Below are 22277 nucleotides of genomic sequence, written 5' to 3'. Positions count from 1 at the left end.
TAAAATATTCCTCACTCATCTAAAAAAATTAGATGCGTAAAAAAAAGAAAAAAAAAACAAAACGAACAAATAAAATAGCAGCAACTTTTAAACAAAGCAGCTAATACACTTTTTTCAATTAAAAAAAAATCCTTCAACAGCTTTCAAAACGAAAAAAATAAAAATAAAAATTAATAAGCTCATTAAAATAAATACATCCTATCAAAAAAAAAATCGTTTCTTTTTCCCCTGTTGCCAAAAATAATTTTTTAAATGAATTAATGCACTTATCAAGATAAATAAAAACAATAAAATGTCAACGTAAAGAAATACTTTTCATTGTCAAAAAAAAAAAAAAAAAAAAAAAACAATCATCTGCGCGTATCTTTATGTAGAAACATAAATGACTTCGAGTTTATTCACCGAAAACTGAATACCTAAATAAAAACTTTAGCGTTAAAATAAAAACAAATCACATCAACAATAATTATTTCACAGTTAAAACCATAGCGTCGGAGTCGGAGTCGAATATCCAAGAATCGGAGTCAGTCATTTGTCCGTGTATAAATTTTTGCCAAAGCTAGGAAGTCATAGTCGAAGTCGGGGAGTCGGAGTCTGATTAATTGTCGGGCACAGGAGTCGGATTTGGATTCAGGTGCCCCTAAATTCTCGGAGTCGGAGTCTGGAGTTCAGCGTCAAGAGCTATTTCCAACAAAATTTGTTTGAAGTAAATCCGCCTTCAAGTACGGAATCTACATTGACTTTCAGTTTCCCCGTAGGCGCTAATGTTAAGGGATTTGAACTGTTCAAAATTGAACAGAAAATTGTTCAAATCAAAAAGATATTTTATATACAAGTTTTTCATCAAAAGCTTTTTCCTACAAAGTTTGTTTGAAGCAAATTCGCCTCACAGTTCGGAATTGCCTTGAATTTCCCCGTAGGAGCTAATGTTAACTTTTTTTGAACTGTTCAAAATTGAACAAAAAATAGTTCAAACCAAAAAGCTAAATATGGGAATGAGGTGTCCTTGCCGAGATCTTTCGAACAAAAAAAAGTTTGTTCGAATCGGACTATTCATTCAAAAGTTATTAGGGGGGGGGACAGACAGACAGACCGACAGACAGACAGACCGACAGACAGACAGACCGACAGACATTTTTCCCCATCTCAATACCCTACTTTCCAATTTTTAATTTTTCGATATTTATTTAATTATTTTATTTATTTTTGACTTTTTTTTTGTTTTTCGGGATATTTTTAAGATGCATTAAGCCTTCTTTCATGCTTTTTTCTTCTTTTTCTGACTTTTTACTGGGAAAGTAGGCTAAAAAAGAGATGGAAATTTTGAATCATATATATATTTAGGGTGATTTTTTATTGTGTTGCTTCTGGGGGGGGGGGGAGTTACTGGGTGCTGTAGGCGTCAAAAGCTCTAAACGGATCATTGTATATGGAAAAGTTTACCAAAGCTGTTACCCAGGACCACCGCGAGAGTCGAGGCAGGCTTCTTGCCAGTTTGGTTGCCTAGTCCGCTCTCCCCATAAAACTTATGAACTTCCACTACTTCGATTTTAAGTTGCCCTCCACCCCCAAGGGCCGGGCCCCTAATTTCTAAATAGGCTGACATGGCCTCTCGTCGGTCCTGCTGTTATCTTAAGTTTTATGTTTTAGATTTTTTACTCAGAATAAGAAATATAATGCCTTGAAGTTGTCAATTTTTAATGAATACCCGTGTTTAAACGGATTTATCTTTACGGAATTTATGAGCAATTTTGAATACTTTATTCACGCAAAAGATAATTAAAAAAAGTAGGATATGTGTAAGTTTTGAAAAAAAAATGTATGCAAGTGTTACGGGGTACCAAGGAATTCCCTTTTCAATGTAAAAGAAATAAACTTGTGGATGACATATTTTCATTTTTTGTAGGAGGTCTTTTGATCCAGAAGTTCCTCTTTTTAGCCTACTTTCCCAGTAAAAATCAGAGAAAGAAGAAAAAAGCATGAAAGAAGGCTTAATACATCTTAAAAATATCCCGAAAAACAAAAAAAAGGCAAAAATAAATAAAATAGTTAGATAAATATTGAAAAATTAAAAATTGGAAAGTAGGGTATTGAGATGGGGGAAAATGTCTGTCGGTCTGTCTGTCGGTCTGTCTGTCTGTCGGTCTGTCTGTCTGTCCCCCCCTAATAACTTTTGAATGAATAGTCCGATTCGAACAAATTTTTTTTTTGTTAGAAAGATCTCCGCAAGGACATCTCATTCCCATAATTCATTTTTTGATTTGAACAATTTTTCGTTCAATTTTGAACAGTTCAAAAAAACTTAACATTAGCGCCTACGGGGAAATTCAAATCAAAAATAAATCTTGAACTTAGAAGCGAAGTGGCTCCAAACAAACTTTGTAGGGAAAAATTTTTGATAAAAAACATGTATCGAAAATATCTTTTTGATTTGAACAAGTTTTCGTTCAATTTTGAACAGTTCAAATATTCTTAACATTAGCGCCTAAGGGGAAACTGAAAGTCAATATAGATTCCGAACTTAAAGGCGGATTTACTTCAAACAAACTTTGTTGGAAATAGCTCTTGACGACCTACTCCCGACTCCGACTCCGAGAATTTAGGGGCACCTGACACCGACTCCTGTTCCCGACAATTAATTGGACTCCGACTCCCCGACTTCGACTCTGACTTCGCAGCTTTGGCAAACATTTATACACGGAGGACAAATGACTGACTCCGATTCTTGGATATTCGACTCCGACTCTTTTATCCCAAAATGAGATTGACTCCGACTCCGCTGCTGTGGTTTTAACTGTGAAATAATTATTGTTGATATGATTTGTTTTTATTTTCACGCTAAAGTTTTAATTTAGGTATTTAGTTTTCGGTGAATAAACTCGAAAAATATGCGCAGACGATTTTTTTTTTGACAATGAAAATTATTTCTTTAAGTTGACATTTTATTGTTTTTTTTTATTTTGGTAAGTGCATTAATTCGTTTAAAAAATTATTTTTGGCAACAGGGGAAAAAGAAACAATTTTTTTTTATATGATGTATTTATTTTAATGAACTTATTATTATTATTTTTTCGTTTTGAAAGCTGTTAAAAAATTTTTTTAATGGAAAGAAGTGTATTAGCTGCTTTGTTTAAAAGGTGCTGCTGTTTTATTTGTTCGTTTTTTTGAAGAAAAGTAAGAAATATTTTATTCCTAGAAATCAGCTTAAAATATTTAAAAAAATATGTTTGAAAAAATTTGCGATTTTAGCTATTTTTGAGAATATTGATCAGGTACTAGAAAGTAGTATGGGTATACGGGAAAGTAGGTTCGTCTAGTTCTAGACGGAACTTCTTGTTTTAATTTAAAAAGGAGTTCCTTGAAGCCCCAAATACGTGCCTGCAACTTTTTGCAAAGTTATGCGTATTACATCTTGGTCAATTATCTTCCGCAGTTCGGTACAAAGACATTTATTTCTTTTTTTCATCATGTGTTCATTTAATGTCTTATTTTCCTTTTTTACAAAATGTTTCACATTTTTAGTATGTTCTCGTTCCTAAAGCTTCAAATAATGTTCCAAAGCACCGCGAAAGCTATTTTGAAGCACAACATGTACAAGTTAAACGCTGAAGGTAAAAATATAAAAGCAATTTGGTTCTTTGAAAAATCCCCAACAAATAACGAATCTACAGAGTTATCGTTCATTATCTTTTCATCAAATTCCATTATCGAATCTTTAGACAATACATGCTTCACTTCGCTCTTATAATTGTGTTCGATCTCCATTCTCAGAGGCTTTAGAGCAACCAGATTCTGTTCCCGGGATTCGATTCCAACTTAGAGAAAAGTCGAAATTGAATTTTCCCCGCAATCACCCTGTGGGCATTTTGTGCCCTTTATATTTCCACCCCTCTCACCTTGTATTTTACCCACTTGGATACCAGAAGCCAGGTAAGGGGGAACAGAGTCCTCACCACGCATATCTTCAGTTCGAATCGTGCCTCCGAGCGAAGATGTCAAGAGATTCTAAGCTCGTAAGTATGTTGTAGACGCGTCGTGAAATGGATCCGTTTCTGTCGCGTCAATAACTGGAGTGGTGAATAGATTGTTTGATTTGGAATTGTGGCAAAGGTGCGTGAAAATTAAACTGAATAGTAAGGTAAAGTCAACATGCAATGTATTGTTCAAACACTGGGATACGATGCACAGTATTGTATTTGATTTATGTCTCAACAGGAAGCACTTTCATAATATTTAAAGACTCTTAGATGACGAAAATACCATTGAAATGTTTTTTGCCGTGGAAAGGTAAACGGCAGTATCTAAAGCAATGGGTTTACGTGATAATTGAAGAAACACGTTTTGGTTTTAGTGCTAACTGTAGCAAAATGTTGGAGCTAAACGTTTCTTTTTTCTTTTCCTTTTTTTTTTTAACGGAAACCAAATAAGCAAGCTTGTATAGTAAAGCTAACGTACAATAGATGAGAAAAAAAATGCAGTTACTACCCTTAACCTCCTACAGCAGTAGTACTCCTCATTATTTGAGAAACTGCTTTGTGCTTTTTAACTTTTTCAAAGATGATACAATTTTGAAGAAAATTTTCAAAATAATTTCTGGCATTAAAAAAAAAAAAAAAACTTATTTTTTTTATGTAAGGCAAAGTTTCTTAAACTTTCTTTCGCGGAACCGCAGGTTCCAAGGAGATTTTTCAAGGGTTTTGCGTGATTTGTCTTTTTTCTTTTAATTTAAATTTGTCACATAAAAATCGTTAAAAACCAAGTCTGAATGAATGAATCTTTTAATCAACTAGTATTTTCCGAATTGACAACAGAGAAAACGCCTAAGTGAATTGTGGATTAAGAGCCCGCTTATTGTGACTACATGACCTGCGACTATGTCGGTTTCAAACTTTATTTTAGAACATCCAGATTTTCACTTATTATTCAATATCAAACTAGAAATATAACAAAATAAACTTGAAGAATTTTAAACTATTAAACTCTTTGGCTTTCAGCCACTTATTGGCCTTAATAAAAAAAAAAAAAAAAAACTGTTTGCTATCAGAACTAATTCTTCAAAAACCGGCAGCTTGGATATGGGGTAGAATATTAGGGTTAAACTCCACTTTTTATGCGAATAAATACGTTAATTTTACCACATTAACGCAGACTAGTAGTGTTTTCAATACCAATGTAATGTTTCATTGGCGCTTAATGTGCATGAAAATTATGAATCGACGCTTTGAAACAACAGTACAACCTTCGATTATGTGCCATCTCATTGAAACTGTTCTTTAGTAGTACGTCATTACTAGCGCCATAAAACATTAATTGGGCTCCAAAAGTTGCCCATTATGCATTTTTATGGCAAAGAAATGACAGCAATAAATTCATAAATCTAATTTAATGTTATCTTAAATGGTCTTACGGAAGAAATACCTTCGTTTTCGCTTAATGAAGCCCGTGATGACTTGGAAAGTCTCAAAACTTACATCGAAATATTCTTCACTTTTGCTTTCTTAGTGTTTTATGAGCTTTCAGAAGTGTTTCAGTATAATTATTTAAGAAAAAGAAATAACATTTTTTGAGTGGGACAATTATTTTGAAGTGTAGCTGTTAATAAAGTTGAGGTTCTTTACAATAGTTTATTCCCCAATGTTTATTCATGTTTTAAATTTTTGAACCTATACCGTTGGATTTTTTAATTGCACATGCACGTTGTGCTCTTTTTTTTAACAACGCAATTTATCGACCCAAGTTTTTCAATGATCGACTCGATATTGATTACACTGTAACATATTTTTATATTTTTCAGTAATTTTTTGGTCTCTGAACCCGAAAATGATCTTAGTTTTAGTATATCACGTCAACATTTTAAGTTAAGTAAGTATCAAAGAAACCAATTCACAAATTCTAGGTCATTTTTCTCCTTGTAAAAGAGCGAAGGGTGGGGATTTTAAGGTAAGCAACAATCATTAAAGTTTGCATACACAATATGAAAAATTAGCTTTTTGTTTTACTAATGAACATCATAGATTTATTATAGACTAGTGGGACCTGCACGCCTTTGTCCCTAGTAGAAAATTAAAAGGTCATTTGGTTCGCCTGTTTATTTACAAATAATGGATGATGAATTTCTCGTCAATTTGCTATGCTTGCCCATGTTTTACGGTTCCACGTTATGATAACATGGTAATTTACTCGCTCACGTTGTGATCATTTACTCGGTGAAAAGTTCCTAGAATTGGAATAAAAAGAGAATAAAATCGAATTTTCGAAAAATTGCTACGAGGTGCTCATCCCCATGCTGTAAAATAATTCTGTGCCAAATTTCATGAAAATCGGCCGAACGGTCTAGGCGCACGCGCGTCGCAGAGATCCAGACAGAGACTTTCAGCTTTATTATTAGTCAAGATTCCTTATTGATCCTTTCAGTGACGCATACAAGGGGTGAGTTCAGTTGCTCCGGACCCCTCCCATCAAACTTGAGTTCTTTTAATTGACAATAATAACATCGATGTAGTACGTAAAGTAATTTTTTAAAAATGTAAGATTAATTTCAGATTTCATAAATGAAAAAATAAAAATTTTATTTCCTCTCTTTCTTTCCCTGAAAATGTTATCTGTATGTGAACGTAAATTGTTCTATAAGGATGATTTTGCTTCGCTGTTTTTATTAACTATTTTTTTAAATATGAGAAAAGTAATTACATTAACTCTTGTCTTTTAATTAAGTATTTGTGTTAGCAAATTAATTTTATTAAAAAATGCTAAGTAATTATTCAATATTTTTTAAAAATATTTATCCCCGACAATCGATAAATTCCAAGGAATATATTTGAATGCGTATTGGAGTATGATATGAAAATGGTGGACATTCGATCCTGCCCCCCCCCCCCTTTGAAAAATTCCTGTGTGCGCCACTGGATCCTTCAACGTTATGACGAGACAGTAGAGTAATTTAAAATTTGTCATAAAAATGAAAAAAAAAGGAAAAGAAACACTTTATTTCAATTAAAAAAAGTTTGATACAGCCAATAGGAGAGCAGTAGGGCTTCCCGTGTTGCGCGCTCTTCCAAAGAAAGTGAAGAATGTGACATTCTCTGCCTGATGTGGTAAAAGAAAACGTACTATAGTTTTAAAATAAGCATGCTTTTTTAACTTTAAAACAGCTCAACTATTGAACTCGACAGAAACTGTCTTATAAATTGTTCTCCAGTCTTATTTGTATTTCTCTCTCGCAGAATCTTTGAAACTCCTGCTTGAATTATGATCAGTGCTAGAAAGTTGTATTTGCCAGACATGCCTTTCATGTCGGGCGTGTATTTGTTGTTCCCCTTACATGCCCGGTCAGACTTGTTAATAACTGAACAAGACATGCTTTTAAAACTAAATATGTCGCAACTAAATGCGGTGTATAAGAATATTTTGATTTGAAGCAGACATGTTTTTGGTGCCTCAACAAGTGTTTATTACACGCATTGAAAATCGAAGATACGATTTAAAAAAAATGTTCAAGCGAATTTTCATACTTAGTGCTTTAAATAAAAATTCAGCATCCATGAGAACGGCGGGAAAAGCAATTGTAGTTTCGAAAATGTTGCAGTGAAATGTTTTTCTATTAAAGATCAAGTGTCAAGCATTCTGAACGTTAAAAATCTAAGTGGCAGGGAATGAAGAGATATCTGCTGTATTCTATTCCATATTTAGAACATTGGTTTTTAATTTTTTTAATGGAACTGATAATTATTTTAATCGTTATTGTTTTCGTCTATATCAATCTTCTTAAATTAATTTCAAAAAAACAATCAAGGAGTCCTTACACTCTTTGAAAAAAAAAAAACGCTATCTTTCTCTGATTTGAATTATCCTAAATAGTTTACATAAACGTTTCAACAATTGCGTTACTTCACAAATCTTTCTAAATCTCCAGAAATCGGAAATAGTTTTTCATCTTTCAATTAAACTTCTTGACTAGCTTTTTCTCGACATTTTTAAAATTTATTCGAATCAAGGGAACTGCCTTCGTATTCTATATTCGGAAATTCTCTGTCAACACGAGAGTGCCATTCCAGTCCCCAACATCTTCGCTAAATCCTCAGACAAGAGCTCGATATTCCAACACTTTTCGCAGATGGGCGGAAGGAATAGGAGAGAAGAAAAAAGAATTCTTCCACACATTCACTCCAAGTCGAACGGAAATCTTTTTCCACAAGGGATTCGAAAATTCACTTCCGTTTCATCTTACCGAAAGATCCCCTTTTTCCAAGCCATAGTACTAGCAGGTGAGTGGGACACGTCATTATCGCATCCCCCCCCCTAGCTTTTTTTTACAGGTGTCTGGAACCTTCCCTTTGGGAAAATATAACGAGATCTACCGTCGACTGTAAGAAACTCTCATCTCGAGGATATTTTTGCTGCCGCGGCAGACGACAGTTAACGAATTTATTTTTTATTCCGAAAAATCCTCTTATCTGATGGAACACATGGAAAAATGTTTAAGGATTTGATGATGAAATATTCGTCCAAAGAAGTTCTAAATTTGAATCTTGCATTTTTGCTCTTTTTTCAATACATGTATTAAATTTTCGTTGAAATATTTAAGCTCTCTATTTTACTCTCTGCGTGTGGAAAGAAAGTAAACTGTTATTTGTACTACAATAAATAAATATTAGGAAATGCACTTAATTACAAAAATAATGCATCTTTATTTAACACTAGCTGCGTCGCCCGGCTTTGCCCGATCTACCTTGAGAATAAAAGTTGTGTAAGTGACAAATATTCAAAAATCAGTTTTAAATAAAAGAAAGAAAACACCATGAAAAATTTCTCTTCCAAACAATGATGACATAATATATTAAAATACTTTTAAGAAATTAAAATGCGAAAGATGGATTTAAAAAGCGTAACTATGGAAACACAAAATAAAATAAGTTTAAGAATTGAAAATGAGAAAGATGGAAATAAAATAAACAATGGAATCAAAAAACGTTACCGTGGAAACGCAAAATAAAATGGTTAAAAAATTTGAATAGAGAACAGATTGTTTGAACTTCATTCAATTCGCTTGTAACTTTTTTTCTGATGGAGATAGAGGGTTAAACTTTCGACCATAGGTCGAGTTAGATCCGGAGTAAAAAAAAAAAGCATCTGTTTCCAATGGTGTCAAAAAGAAAACTGTGGGACAATTCCTTCACTTTTTATTGATAAAATTAATGAAGAAAATAATGCCAAAATTTCAGCGAAGCCTAAAAAAATTCGAGCTAAAAACGCAAATAACTCCCGCCGTAATTAAGTTAGAGCATTGAAAAAATTACGTATTACGCAAAAAATTCTACCCTTTCCAACGATATGTAATATTAATATGGGCAAATAATTTTCACCCCCATATGGGAATTTATGTGAAAAATGGGCCTGAATTGGAATTAAAAAAAAATTACTCGTCGATTTTTTTTCGAACCGGTCTGCAAACCTTTCCGGTGTTGAAAGAAAGATACTGTGAAAATTTCAGCGAAATTTTCACAGGGTAGTTATCGAGTTTTGTGTGTTCAAACAAACAGACGCTTTTTGGAGACTTCATTTTGTACTATGTAGAGATATATATCTCTCTATAACTATTTTCTCTTAATTCCCGTCTTTATCGATATCTGTTGCCACTCATACAATATTATTTACTTGGCACGTTATAGTTATTATTATAACATTATTTATCAAGAAATACGTTTTGTTTCGGTTGAAAATAAAGCTAATTTCATGTTAATGAAATAAATTGCTCAACGACTATGTTATAAAATATACTGAATGAAAAGAAATAAAGAAACATAAATTTATTTGTGGTGAACGTACAACGTTACAAGATTAACTCCAAGAGCTTTAACTTACGTAACTGTAAGATATTGTTATTTATTCGTCTGTTAATGTTACTTTTAAGAAGAAATCTGATATTATTAAACATTAACATTAAGAAAACAAAGCTTTAGTGCAAGTTAGTGTTTACTGAAACCACCTCAAAAAGAAAATGATAATTTAAATAAATTAATGAAAACTATGCGCACTAATTCAAAATACACTAACTGTAACGTTCCACTAAGCTATAATTAGTTTCACTTGTTTAAAACAAAAAGAAAAATCTCTTTTAACTTTCATTTCTTGTTAAATGCACTTACACTAAGTTATTATTTGGAATTACACAAGTTTAAAAATAAAAATGATTTTAGCCGTATAAATCACAGATCAACCATTAGTGACCCTCCGTTTCTCTCTCTATTTTCCTGTTTTCTTTTGCTGCTCAATTTATTAATATTCTCTCTGTGGTTGCTTGAAAATACTCTGCGCTGTAATCACTTAGTTATTTATTTTTTTTAAGTCAGTCAATCTACTAGAAAAGAGAACAAATATGACTCAGGGTATATTTAAGGTGACCACAAATTAAATTAGTTATTTAAAATGTTTCATAAAATTAAATTACTACTACAAGTCAGGGTTCGTTCATAAAAATTAGCTTGATTCAAATCATAATTTAAATCAAGTAATTTAAAAAAAAAATCATTGATTTAAATCAAGTTAATATTTTCACAAAATTATTAATTAAAATCAGTTCATTTTATTTTTATAAATTAATTTTGCATTTTTGGAATGCAACTAAATTTAGCTACACTGGAGAATATAATCCCAACTTCTACATGGAAAACTACATAGACCTCATTTTCTGTGTTGAAACAGATTTTCACTCTTATAATATTGCTTTTACTCCAAAATTATAGTTCAATTCAGTTCAGAACCAAACAAAAATATACCGTTTTTCGGATACACCATGACTAACATAGTTATAAGAAAAGTAATTGCTCAACATATGCTTTTACAATTACACATACATCATGATGGAAACCTTATTTTTAAGCATAGCATAAAACAAAATCACTTCTGAACTAAGTATTATAACGTATTTACAAATCTTAAAAATGTATTGAATAGTTAGAGAACTTATCTTAGTTTTAAAAGTAAGCTGAATGTATTCATCTGTTGTATGAAATATATTGTGTTAAAAATGTGAAGTAATTAATAACTAGAAAATTTTGAAGACTCTTTAAAATAAATTTAAAAAAATCTGTTTTAAATCAAAAAAATCAGATTTAAATTAAAAAAAAATCACGAACCCTGCTACAAGTGAAAGTAAGTGGATAATTCTGATCCATTTGAGAGGATTAATTGAATTTTAAAACCCATTCGAACCATTAAAATATATTTTGGAAGATTACATTCTATAAGAACAAAGCTTTTTAACCCTTGATAGCATTAAAAGCGCCAATAGTAAATCGTTAGTTACTACTGACCTTCTACAAACGAATTGACTATCACTGAAACATTATTAATTTTTCACTTTCGTCTGTCATTAAACTAAGTAGAAATTAATAGTTTAATCTCCTTAGGGTTATTCTAAAAATAAATTTTAATTCCATGTAAATAATCAACAGATTTTTTTATTCATTCAGTTCGGCTGCTCATTAATATTAAATGTACCTATTTCTATGAATTTGAATTATGTGAGTAAAAATGTGAGTTATGTGAGTAAACTCGACTTATTTTGGACTGATTTTTTTTAAAAAAGGTCTATAATTTTATATTCTTTGTTTCCCAAATACGATTGTGTTTTTCAAAAAATATACAGAACTACATATTTTTGAAAAATATTTTTTTTTACTAATAAGCTATAATGTTAACTTGCGATTAGTGTAATTGTTTCGTATAAGTTTATTCAACTTCAAAGTACTCTCAACTTATGGATTTATTCTTACATTTTCTATGCATATTCTCCAACTGCTACGGAATCGCCTTAGATGCTACGGAAATTCGTAACATCTAGGTATATTCAAAACAAATAAATATTTAAAATAATTTAAAAATACCGCAGACACAAGATGATTTGAAATTTTATGATAGTCATATTTGCAAACGATATATTTTTTTTTTTTTTTTTATGTCGGTGTTATTTAGACTATAGTAAGGTAAGTTCTATGGATGACTGGATCACCGGTGTTGGATGGTACCCATCGTTCAATTAAATGAAAAAATTATCGAAAAACAAATATTTTTCTTATCCGAGTTAAAAATTTTTGCGTTACATTATCACGTGAAGCATAATAAGTTTGCATGAATAAATGATTACAAATTTTATGAGAAAAAAGACAAGCGACGTGAAGGAAATCACGCATCGAGTACTAGGAATGGAGTTATTTCCTTCACTCAAAAGTAGTACTTTTAGTCACTGAAATCGATAGAATAAGCAAAAAAATAATAACATGGACCCAGAAAATTCTTTCATTTTCCCAACAGTTATTTTTTAATTAATTTTTTTTAAATGTCCGATTTTTCAAACTAGGCGTGGTCTAGATGACCTCACAAATGATGCTTTTTGGCGCATCTTTGTACCGCGTTTCCACGTTATTATAATCATGAAGCGAATTAAAATTTAGCTCTACGCTTGCTATCAACCATATCGTTGCCAATAAACGTGAGTAAAGATGCGAATTAAATATTTTTCTCTGTGAATGGCAACACAGAATGGCATTTCATCATTTGTGATGTCATCGGTAAAAAATGTAAACAATGAAAGATCACCGATTTAAGTATTTTTTTAAAAATATTAAACTTAAACAAATTATTTAAAAAATGGTTAGAACCTATGTTTTTAAGCATGTTCTTTCAGAAGAAAATACTTTTAAAATATTGGAAACGACCCCATTAGGCAATTTTCATGGAACTGTGTTTTTTTTACGCCATAAAAATATTCCCAAAATTAACTACGAAACTTATTCAAAACTATAGTTGGGGAAAACCTAACCCTGCAGCATTAGGAAGGCTAAGCAATTCATAATCACAGCATTACAATACTGTCAGTTTATTTTTACCCCAGCTATAGCTCCGCAATTGTTTTGCATAACGGGCAGAATCTCAACTGCGGGACTATGAAACTGTAGAAAAATTCACTATAAAATGGAAATACTTCGCTTACTGTTTTCGTTTTTGAATGAAAAACATTTTTAAGAGTACATTTGCCAGTTTGTTTCGCACTTTGGCAGGAAAGTTCAGCAAAGAATTTAATAAATTTACTGTGCTGTGATACTCACTGCTCCACGCCTGCTCAACTTGACGTAAAGACGTAAGTATGAATAAAAAAAAATTCTTCGAGTGTTGCTGAGTTTACTTAAGAAACTTCATTAAAGTTAAATGCTCGAAAACACAAGAAAAAATCTCTTTCCCATGAATAAAATGTGTCAAATATTTATATTTCCCAAAATTTATATTCGGATTTCATTCATGCACAAAAGATAAGAAGCACAAAAGATGAATTAATCTTTTGTGCATGAAAGAAATTCAGATACCATAAATTACAGAAATATGAATGCTACTAGTACATTACTCGTGTGATGAATCCTTTTCTTCAACTCCGATCATATGGAAAAAAAAAATCACTCAAAATCTAAAAGTATTAGCAGAGCTCTCAAATGATCCTGACCAATCAAGTGATTTGATTATTATTACTATTATTCAGTTACTATAAAAGCACTTATTTTCGCAAATCAATTGTAATCGCGAAAATTTAAACCTCACGAAGTATTTCAATTTTATCTATGTAATCAACTTTCGGTTCTGTTTTCACGAAATTCGCAAAATCACCGGTATCTTCTTTTACGTGAAAATTACGACTCTCGAAAATAAGTGTTTTTACAGTATGCCCATTACTACTTGAAACGCCTTTAAAAAGTTAGGTTGAGTAGATATGTTGTTCCATTTTTACTTTTTTCTTCGCTTTCATATTTTTGATTAATTTCTACCATTAGTATTTTGTTAACATGACAGATCTTTTACGAAACAATCATAAATTACTAACGTCGTCTTTTATTTCGTATTTCGTCTGTTTTCAACAAATTTCTGCGCTATCCGTTTTAAATTTTTGAAAATTCATTTTTCACATTTTTTCTCCTCCCATTCCCAAATATACTTCAAAAGTCGAAACTGCATCAAAACTTTAGAACCATTGTTATGCGCCATTTTGCACATCAAAAGAATTCTATTTCTGAACTTGCTCCTGGAAGTCACTGATGGCGAGGAACTGATGGTCCAAAACTTATCGCTTTTAGGATTCCAAGAGAGTTAAACGAAAAAAGAAAAAGTACAAGCTCGGAATGGGAACGAAAAAGAGAACTACAAGTGTTAAAGTTCTTATTTAATGAAGCGGTAATCAGAGTAGGGAGGCATCCGCACTTTGATGGATTATCCATCAGGGAGACAACCGAATGGAATCTGCCACAGAAAAGAAAGAAGAAATTCGGAAAGGAAATCTCTGACACAGAAAGAATAGAGAAATCGCCAGTGATGATAAAAATGTCTGTGTGATGGAATTACCTCACTCCTAGCAATTCTAATGAATAGGATTTTCTATGGATAATTATGTTCCTGCTGTTTTACAATTGGCAATGGTACTGAGCCAAATGAGGGCCTACTTAGCCACCGTTAGTTAGCTTAGTTAACTAATGTTGGCTAAGGGTTAGTTTTGGGATATTAAATTAATTAAGGTCTTCAGCTCCATAATATTTTTTAATGTTCTCTTTAAATAAAATTGTTTATTTTTGCATCATTGCTAAACTAATGTAATGGATTTGAAAAATTCAAGTTATTGTTAAAAATTTTTTTTTCTTATTTTAATGAACAAGAAGTTCATTCTGAATAAATGAGCCTATACTCGTATGTACTAACATTGATACTAGTATCATCTCTCTCCTTCTCTCATTTGATTCAGGTTCCAAATTAAGTCAAACGTTTTCACGATTAAAAGAGTTCTCTAAAGTCAAGTTCATCTTTTTAGATGAAAAGTAAACATGAACTTCCATAAAAATGAAGTCAAAGAGAGACACTGAAAATATTATTAGTTGAATTTCCGTTATTTCAAAAGATTAGTGCTTAAAATCTCAAACGCTTTAAGTCAAGAACATTTTTTCAATATGTTAGCATTTTGTCTCAATATGTAAATCTTGAAATGACGAAAGGCAAAAATATATATTGTAAGAATGTAGTTTTATGAAATAACTACTAAAGCCTCTTAATTTTAAGAAGATTATATTGAAAAAAAAAGTAATAGCAATGTTCAATTCTTTTTTTTTTTTTTTTTCATTTCTAATGGGGATATGTAAGAAGCCATTTGGCCTTTACCAGACCTAGTACGCTCCCCGACAAGGAATCAGTCTTTTCTGTGACACCATTAAGCCGCTGATGCATGATACAAGAAGTTTTTGACGTCCAGTTTCCACCAGATGGAGGCACCTGGGCTCTCATTTGATGCGAAACTGCACTAGGAACTTAATTTTGCCGAGGGAATTCAAAACTAAACGAATACCCAACGGATCTTTCAGATGCCGCATAAATCATACGTCATGGGCGCTGATGATTTTCTACATCTCGAAAATCAACCGACTGGCCACCTCAGTTCAGAACCCGGGGGCGTAATGTTCAATTCATGAATAACAAAATGTCTCCATTTTCAGTCATTGTTAAACAAATCAAGTCTATGCTAATCTAAAAATTAAGGAACTTAATAGATATTAATAGCTCTATGATCATTTGCATCAAAAATAAAATCGTTCGCCGCTCTTTTTCGTGAAATATCATTAACATGACAATTTTTTATTATTGTAAGAATAATTTTATAAAATAACTATACAACCATCTTAACTTTAAGAAGATTATATTGGAAAAAAAGTAATAGCAATGGTCAATTCATGAGTAGGAAAATGCCTCATTTTTCAGTCATTGTTAAAAAACATCAAAACTATGTTAATCTAAAAATTAAGAAACTTAATAAAATATTAATAGTTCCATAATGTCATATAATCCATAATATAGTACCATAAATCATTTTGCATCGAGAATAAAATCGTTCTCTGCTCTTTTGCGCGAAATATCATGCACTCGATAATTTTAGAAACTAGTTGAATCAGTTCTTCCATTTTATCAATGACCGTCATCAATGTTCTATCCACGTGAACAATTTTGTTCAATTTTGACCATGACATTTCTCCCATTCTGAGGAGAAAACGCTCCACAATTTTATTAAAATTTTTTCTGTGTAATAGGTTTGGTAAGAAATCAGGAAATATTTTTCTCATGCCAAAGATTTTTTACCAGTTTCAAAAAATTTAATGGTGGCCCCCTTCGCAAGGTTCATGGCTCCTCTATTTTGATTTTTTTTCTGTGCCCCCCCCCCCCCCAAATCTGTGGACCCGTTGAGAACTTGATATAGAGCATGATTTAGAAAAACTTTTTAAATCAAGCATACAGGGTTCGTCGATATATTTCAGTCGATACATATCATGATATATATATATCCGATATTTATTTTTAAAATATCATGATATTTTGATATTTTCGATATTTATTTTTTCAACTATGGTTTTTTCAATATAAAAAGTGGATTAATCATAGCAATATTGTTTATTTATTATTAAACATAACCAAAAGTTATGTACTACATTTTTCTGATGCATTGCTACATCTTTAATGTAACAAAGTACTATAATATTCCTTTTTTACTTGTATTTTATGTAAATAAAATTATTAGTAATGTAACAATTTTAATTCATATCAGAAGTGTAATTAAATATTAAACATCGCTCAGAAAAAATGAAAATGTCTTATGAGTGCACTGATTAATGCATATTTTTATTTCTTAATCATACAACTGTGTAAAAGTAGCTAACAGAAGAAAAATGAGTAAAACAGCTAATGCTAAATTAACTCCATTAAAATTGATAGTAATGTAAAATGAAATATTAGATAAAAATAATGAAAAAAAACTTTAATTTTAAATCTACATATTTTAATTATAATATAACAAAATAAAATATGATGAGGATGCCTTTACTATTTTGGAGACTTTAGTTTTGCTTATTGAAAATTTCGGATATCTATCAAAATATCGGAAAATTTCGATAATTTCGAACTCTTCTAGCATATCTTCAGTTTGAACTTATCACGTGTTTACACTGAAAACTTTAAGAAATCCATTTGCATTCCTTTGCTTGTTTGTCTTTGATAATTTTATTAGTAAAACGATTTTAAATTAGTAGCTGAATTTACATTTTGATTTATAGCATTAGCAAAGTTTTAAAACATCATACTCTCTCTTTAAAAATAAAAATTGGTCTCTTTTTTCCAGCCGTAGATGGTCGTTGGACTTCCTGGTCTTCTTGGTCTGGGTGTGGACTGGATTGCCGCCACCATCGACGACGTTCCTGTTCTAACCCCAGCCCTTCCAATGGTGGCAGGTACTGCGCCGGCAAAGATCTGGTTTCTACAAATTGCACAGGAGGATTATGTAAAAGTAAGATTTCGTTGCACAGTACCATTTAAATCATGGAACCTAGTTTCATAATTAATACGTAGTTGTACTTTTAAACGCTTCATGTACTGTAATGACTTTTCTTTACAACGCAGAATAACAAATACATGAAAAAAGTATCCAATACGAAAAATAAATATTTTGCCATTTTCATAAAAATAAAAAATGTATATTATCTCGAATTAGTTCCCTTTTTCTATTTCGCAGGTCAAAATCAACATAGTGCATTTCTTATAGCTTTCAAAAATAGTTATATTATAACTATGTACAAAACATATTTTACTTGCAGTTACATAAAAAAAAAACATTTTTCGGTTTTTACGTAGTATGTATATTTATTTATTCATTTTTACTTGACATTTTTGTTGTCTCAAATAGGGAGTTATGTCGAGTATTCCCATACAGAAGTCAAAAAAAAAAAAAAAAAAACTTATTGATATCGCTGTATTTTTCCTTTAAAGAGCTCTTGAAAAAGTTTTTATTTCATATCCCCCCTCCCATATCATAACCCTTACTTCATATCCCTATCCATCTTCTAATCCCAGCAGTTTCTGTCACTTATCACAGCTTCCTGAATTATCTTCATTTTTAATAAATGAAATTCCCCTTGCAAGTACTTAATAATGATGAAATTTGCCTTTTCGTTGGTGAAATTTTGTTTCTTCTAAGAACAACTTCAAGTTACTCTGACTCATTTTTTAAAATAATTTTTCAGAAAAGAAATGTTTTTCCAAAATTGATTTCTTACTACTACTGCCGCATTTCTGCCATTTTTGCATAAATACGTAACGCAACATTAAGAATTTATTGCTCGATTTTCTTTGGTTACTAAATTTTTCTTATCGTTAAAATCGTACTTTTCATCAGAAATAACAATAAAAATGAAATAAAATGGGAGTTTTATATTTGCTCCGTGGTCATAACTATTCTTATTTTCATTTAAATGAGGGAAAGAACATGAGCATTGCTTATTTTTATCGACAAAAGGAGGTTAAACAAAGCGAAAATAAATTTCACGAGAACTCCCGAACAAGTAACGCTGCCAGAAGAAATTCGAAATTTTTGTCTGGAGAATGATTGCTTTTAGAAATAACCACCCTTTTCATTCGATTTATATCATTTTCCTTCCCGCTTTATGTTCTTCTTTTTGGACAAAAAAAAAAGGACTTTCCACTGCTACTTCAAGAGAGCGTTGTACGCGACTTCAGCAAGGCTCTTACTTCGATCAAATTTAATTGAGTGGAAAGAAATTTTATAGTTCCGAGTTGGAACGATTATAAGTGGGGCCCCCTCATTGTGTGCCCCGTTTCGGATGCGTGGGAGGGACATTAGGAGACCGAGTAGAGGGAACGTTTCATTATTCCCTGTAATGATTCTGAAGATGACCTTTTATGAGTCGACGTCTGACTGGGCAAAACGCCAAGCCCAGCGGGGCTGCCATGTTGGTGAACATGTAGAAATTTCTGGTTTGAAATTGATATGCTTGAAGAAAGTTAAAAAATTGCTTGCAGAAACTTTTTCCTTCTTATTGTTAAGCCATTTTCTAGGCACTTTGCGAAGAAAAACGTTTAAAAGCTACCAGGATAATTTGCTTAATATTTGAAGAAGCACCCAACCATACGTATACTTTTAGCAATCTGAAAAATATTGAGAAAAATATCGTTTGCTAGTTAAAAGTAAATTTATTTAGCAAAAGAAAAAAAAAACAGCAAATTGAATTATTCCATTTAATAATTTTTATTTATCGTATGCCAAACTTTGCATTCGTTACTTCATAACTATATATTGGCAACATGTAGTTTGGTTTCGTTGCCTTTTAGAATTCGGACACGAAAAAATATAGTTTCTTTAGCTCGAAGTCTCTAATAACAAAATGCTATCTGAAAACTTTTTAAAATCATATTATCATTATTATCTTCTCAATCTTTCGAAAAATAAAATACTGCTTTAAATTTGAGAAACAATAGAAACATTGTCTCTTGGGGTCAGGGCCGGATTTGGAAGTGTGGAGGACCCGGGGCAACGAAGGAGTGGAGGCCCGTAATTAGGGTTCGAAAAGATCATCATATTTCCGAAAATATCCGATACTTTGATATATATTCGAATATTTTGATATATATATGTTTTCATCCGATATTTTCTACCCGTGAAAGTTAGGATATTTTGTAAAAATTTTATTGTGGGGGCCCCTTTGTTGTGAAGGCCCCGGGGCAGTAGCCCCACCTGCCCTCCCCTAAATCCGGCCCTGCTTGGGGTCATTATTTTTCTCTCCACTTTAACCCATGACTAAAATAGGAATATTTAACATCAGCTGATTTCGCTAGTTTAAGTTGTAATTGTTTGAATTATTATTTCAGCAAAAAACATTCGGACCCTATTTTTGTAACTTTTGAAACTGTTTCAAAAACTGACTTGCTAAAAACTGAAGCATGTCTTTAAATGAATGATTAAATGAACAAATTACCAACGTTTTAATGCTCAAAAATTGCAAATTACTGCAGACACGTGTTTTGGGGTTACAAGGAATCCTTTTTTCAATGAGCTTTTGGATGGACTTTTCATCCAAAAGCTCACACTTCGTTTCATTTGAAAAAATTCGTCTGCATAGCTCTTTCTTTCTGTTGAAAAATAAAGTACACCGAATTCCCTTTTATTTCCCATTTGAAATTAAAATCATTTTGAGCTAAAGAAGTCGAAGTCTGGAATGAGAGGTTTTAAAATACAAAGGGTCGCAGTCGGTCATTTTTCTCTCCGATTAAATTATTTAGGCCAAGGCTGCGGAGTCAAAATCGGAATCCGGCTGCTCTTAGGGGAAATGAGTTGCAAGTCGAAGGCTTTAAAAGTTTGTTATTTTCCCTTCGAGTCTGTATCAAGGCTGCGGAGACGGAGTCGAGGAGTGGCAGTCGAACCCAGATTGGGGAGTCGAAGGCTTTCAAAATTCAAAGAGTCGGAGTTGGTCATGCTCTCACCGAGTCTGTATGTCTGCCAAGGCTGCAGACTCAAATTAAGCCCGATTCCGACTCCGCAAGCAATGGTCGAGTTGCAGACTTTGAGAGAAACTTTCTGATTCCGATAAATCAGCCTTTGACTCCCGACTCCATTATTCTAAAATCAGTCCGACTCCACAGCTATGCTTTAAACTGCAACAGCATTTACAATTTAGAAAAACAGGGAAATAGATTACCATTTTTAAGGCATAAAGCCAAAAGCTGATTATTCACAACCCACTTTCGTTTCGTATTTATGATCTCAAGTTACGACCCACTTACAAAATCGATTTCAGCCTGGTTAAATTTCTTTCGTGGATTTTGAAATTTTCAGTAACATTATCAAACCAAAAAAGGAAGCATTTGCCATTTCTGAATCCACATATTCTCAAACTTGAGAGTAAGAAAATGAAAGAAAAAAAAAAAAACTAAAATGGCGGTTGTTCTAGTGGCTCGCTGTTTATTTTTCCTCATATCTATCGAGAACAACTGCCGTCTTCCGCCGCGTGTGCGCATCGTTTCCGCCTGACCACGTGACGGTCCCCCCCCCCCCAACCCCCATTAGTTTTCCACTAGTCATTTCAATGTATTTCTTTCTTCCAGTCTATCCACTTTTTCCCTTTCCGTTCCAATGGCTCTGAAGTAAGAAAGTTTGGGCAAAAGAGGTTATGAAATATCAAAAACATTTTTCGAACTTTTTACTTTTTTTTTAACTCTCTCCCTCCCTCTTAAAACGAAAGATATATGAAATGTAGATTCGAAGTGAGGTTCTCGAATAGAAAAATACGAGGTCGGGAAAACTTTTTGGCTCTTGAGAGTTTTCTGAGAGTATTATTTATTTAGCCATTTTATTCTTTTTCTATGGGCAAAAAGAGCTTTTGGGAAAATAACCAAGACTGATGGATATCATTGAGCTACTTTCCAATAGTCTGAAGGGATCCTTGAGACACGAAAAACTGACAAAGAACTTTTTACTGGATATATGTCAATTTATTTTGCCATTATTAGGCTTGTAAACAAATATTATTTATTGGATGGCTTCATCCATCAAGTCCCCCTAAAAGAAACGGTCGTGAGCTTTTTGGATTTCAATACTTTTAAGGTTATTTAATTTCATGGAGAACATTTCGTCGCGGTTTTGTGAAAATGATGTTACGGCAGGAAAATTAAATTGCATACTGGGACGTTTCATATATCGGAAGATATATTATTTCTTTAAACATATTTATGTTTAGAAATTAAATAGAGCTCGATAATTCATTCAAAACTATGCTCTATGTTTTCATTTCAACTGCGTTTTACATTTTGTAAATATGAAAAACTAGTAAAAATTAACAGTGTAAGAACTCGACTTATGTGAAGTACAAAAGAAGAATAGTTTGATTTTGACTGCTAACCAACTTTATACTAAAATCGAGGGAAAAACAATAGTTGTGAAATATATATATATATATATATATATATATATATATATATATATATATATATATATATATATATATATATATATATATATATATATATAATATATATATATATATATATATATATATATATATATATGCAATTTAAACAGTCAGATATGCTAATTCAGTTGTCCCCGCAGGCCATATTCGGCCTGCAAAGTTGATCCATGTGGCCCGTTGTTATGTTGAATTTTACGAAATTTTACGAATAGAAAATTGTGTTTTGAAACCTTTAAATATAGATCCAATAGACATATTTTATATCTAAATTGTCTTAGTGTTTAGGCCTGCGAGATTCATCTTAATATGAGATGCGGCCTTCGTTTAAAAAAAGGTTAGACACCAATCGGTTAAATGAATAAACACAAAATGAAAAGCAAAATATAAAAAAAAATGAACGAAAAATTTCGTTTGAAATTTTATGAAAAAACTAGAAGACCCGACAGACGT

General features: G+C 32.0%; 1 protein-coding gene across 1 annotated transcript in view; it reads left to right on the top strand.

The window, feature by feature from the left end:
- Positions 1–22277, top strand: part of LOC129217375 (netrin receptor UNC5B-like) — a 408265-nt gene that overhangs the window by 225802 nt on the left and 160186 nt on the right. Inside the window, 1 exon segment of the mRNA XM_054851665.1 lies at positions 17192–17356. Coding sequence (XP_054707640.1) covers positions 17192–17356 — 165 coding nt within the window.

Source organism: Uloborus diversus, chromosome 2, assembly GCF_026930045.1.
Source record: "Uloborus diversus isolate 005 chromosome 2, Udiv.v.3.1, whole genome shotgun sequence".
In the NCBI taxonomy this organism is placed as follows: Eukaryota; Metazoa; Arthropoda; class Arachnida; order Araneae; family Uloboridae; genus Uloborus; species Uloborus diversus.
Note: the sequence above shows the minus strand (reverse complement) of the source record. Positions and strands in the feature narration are given on the sequence as shown.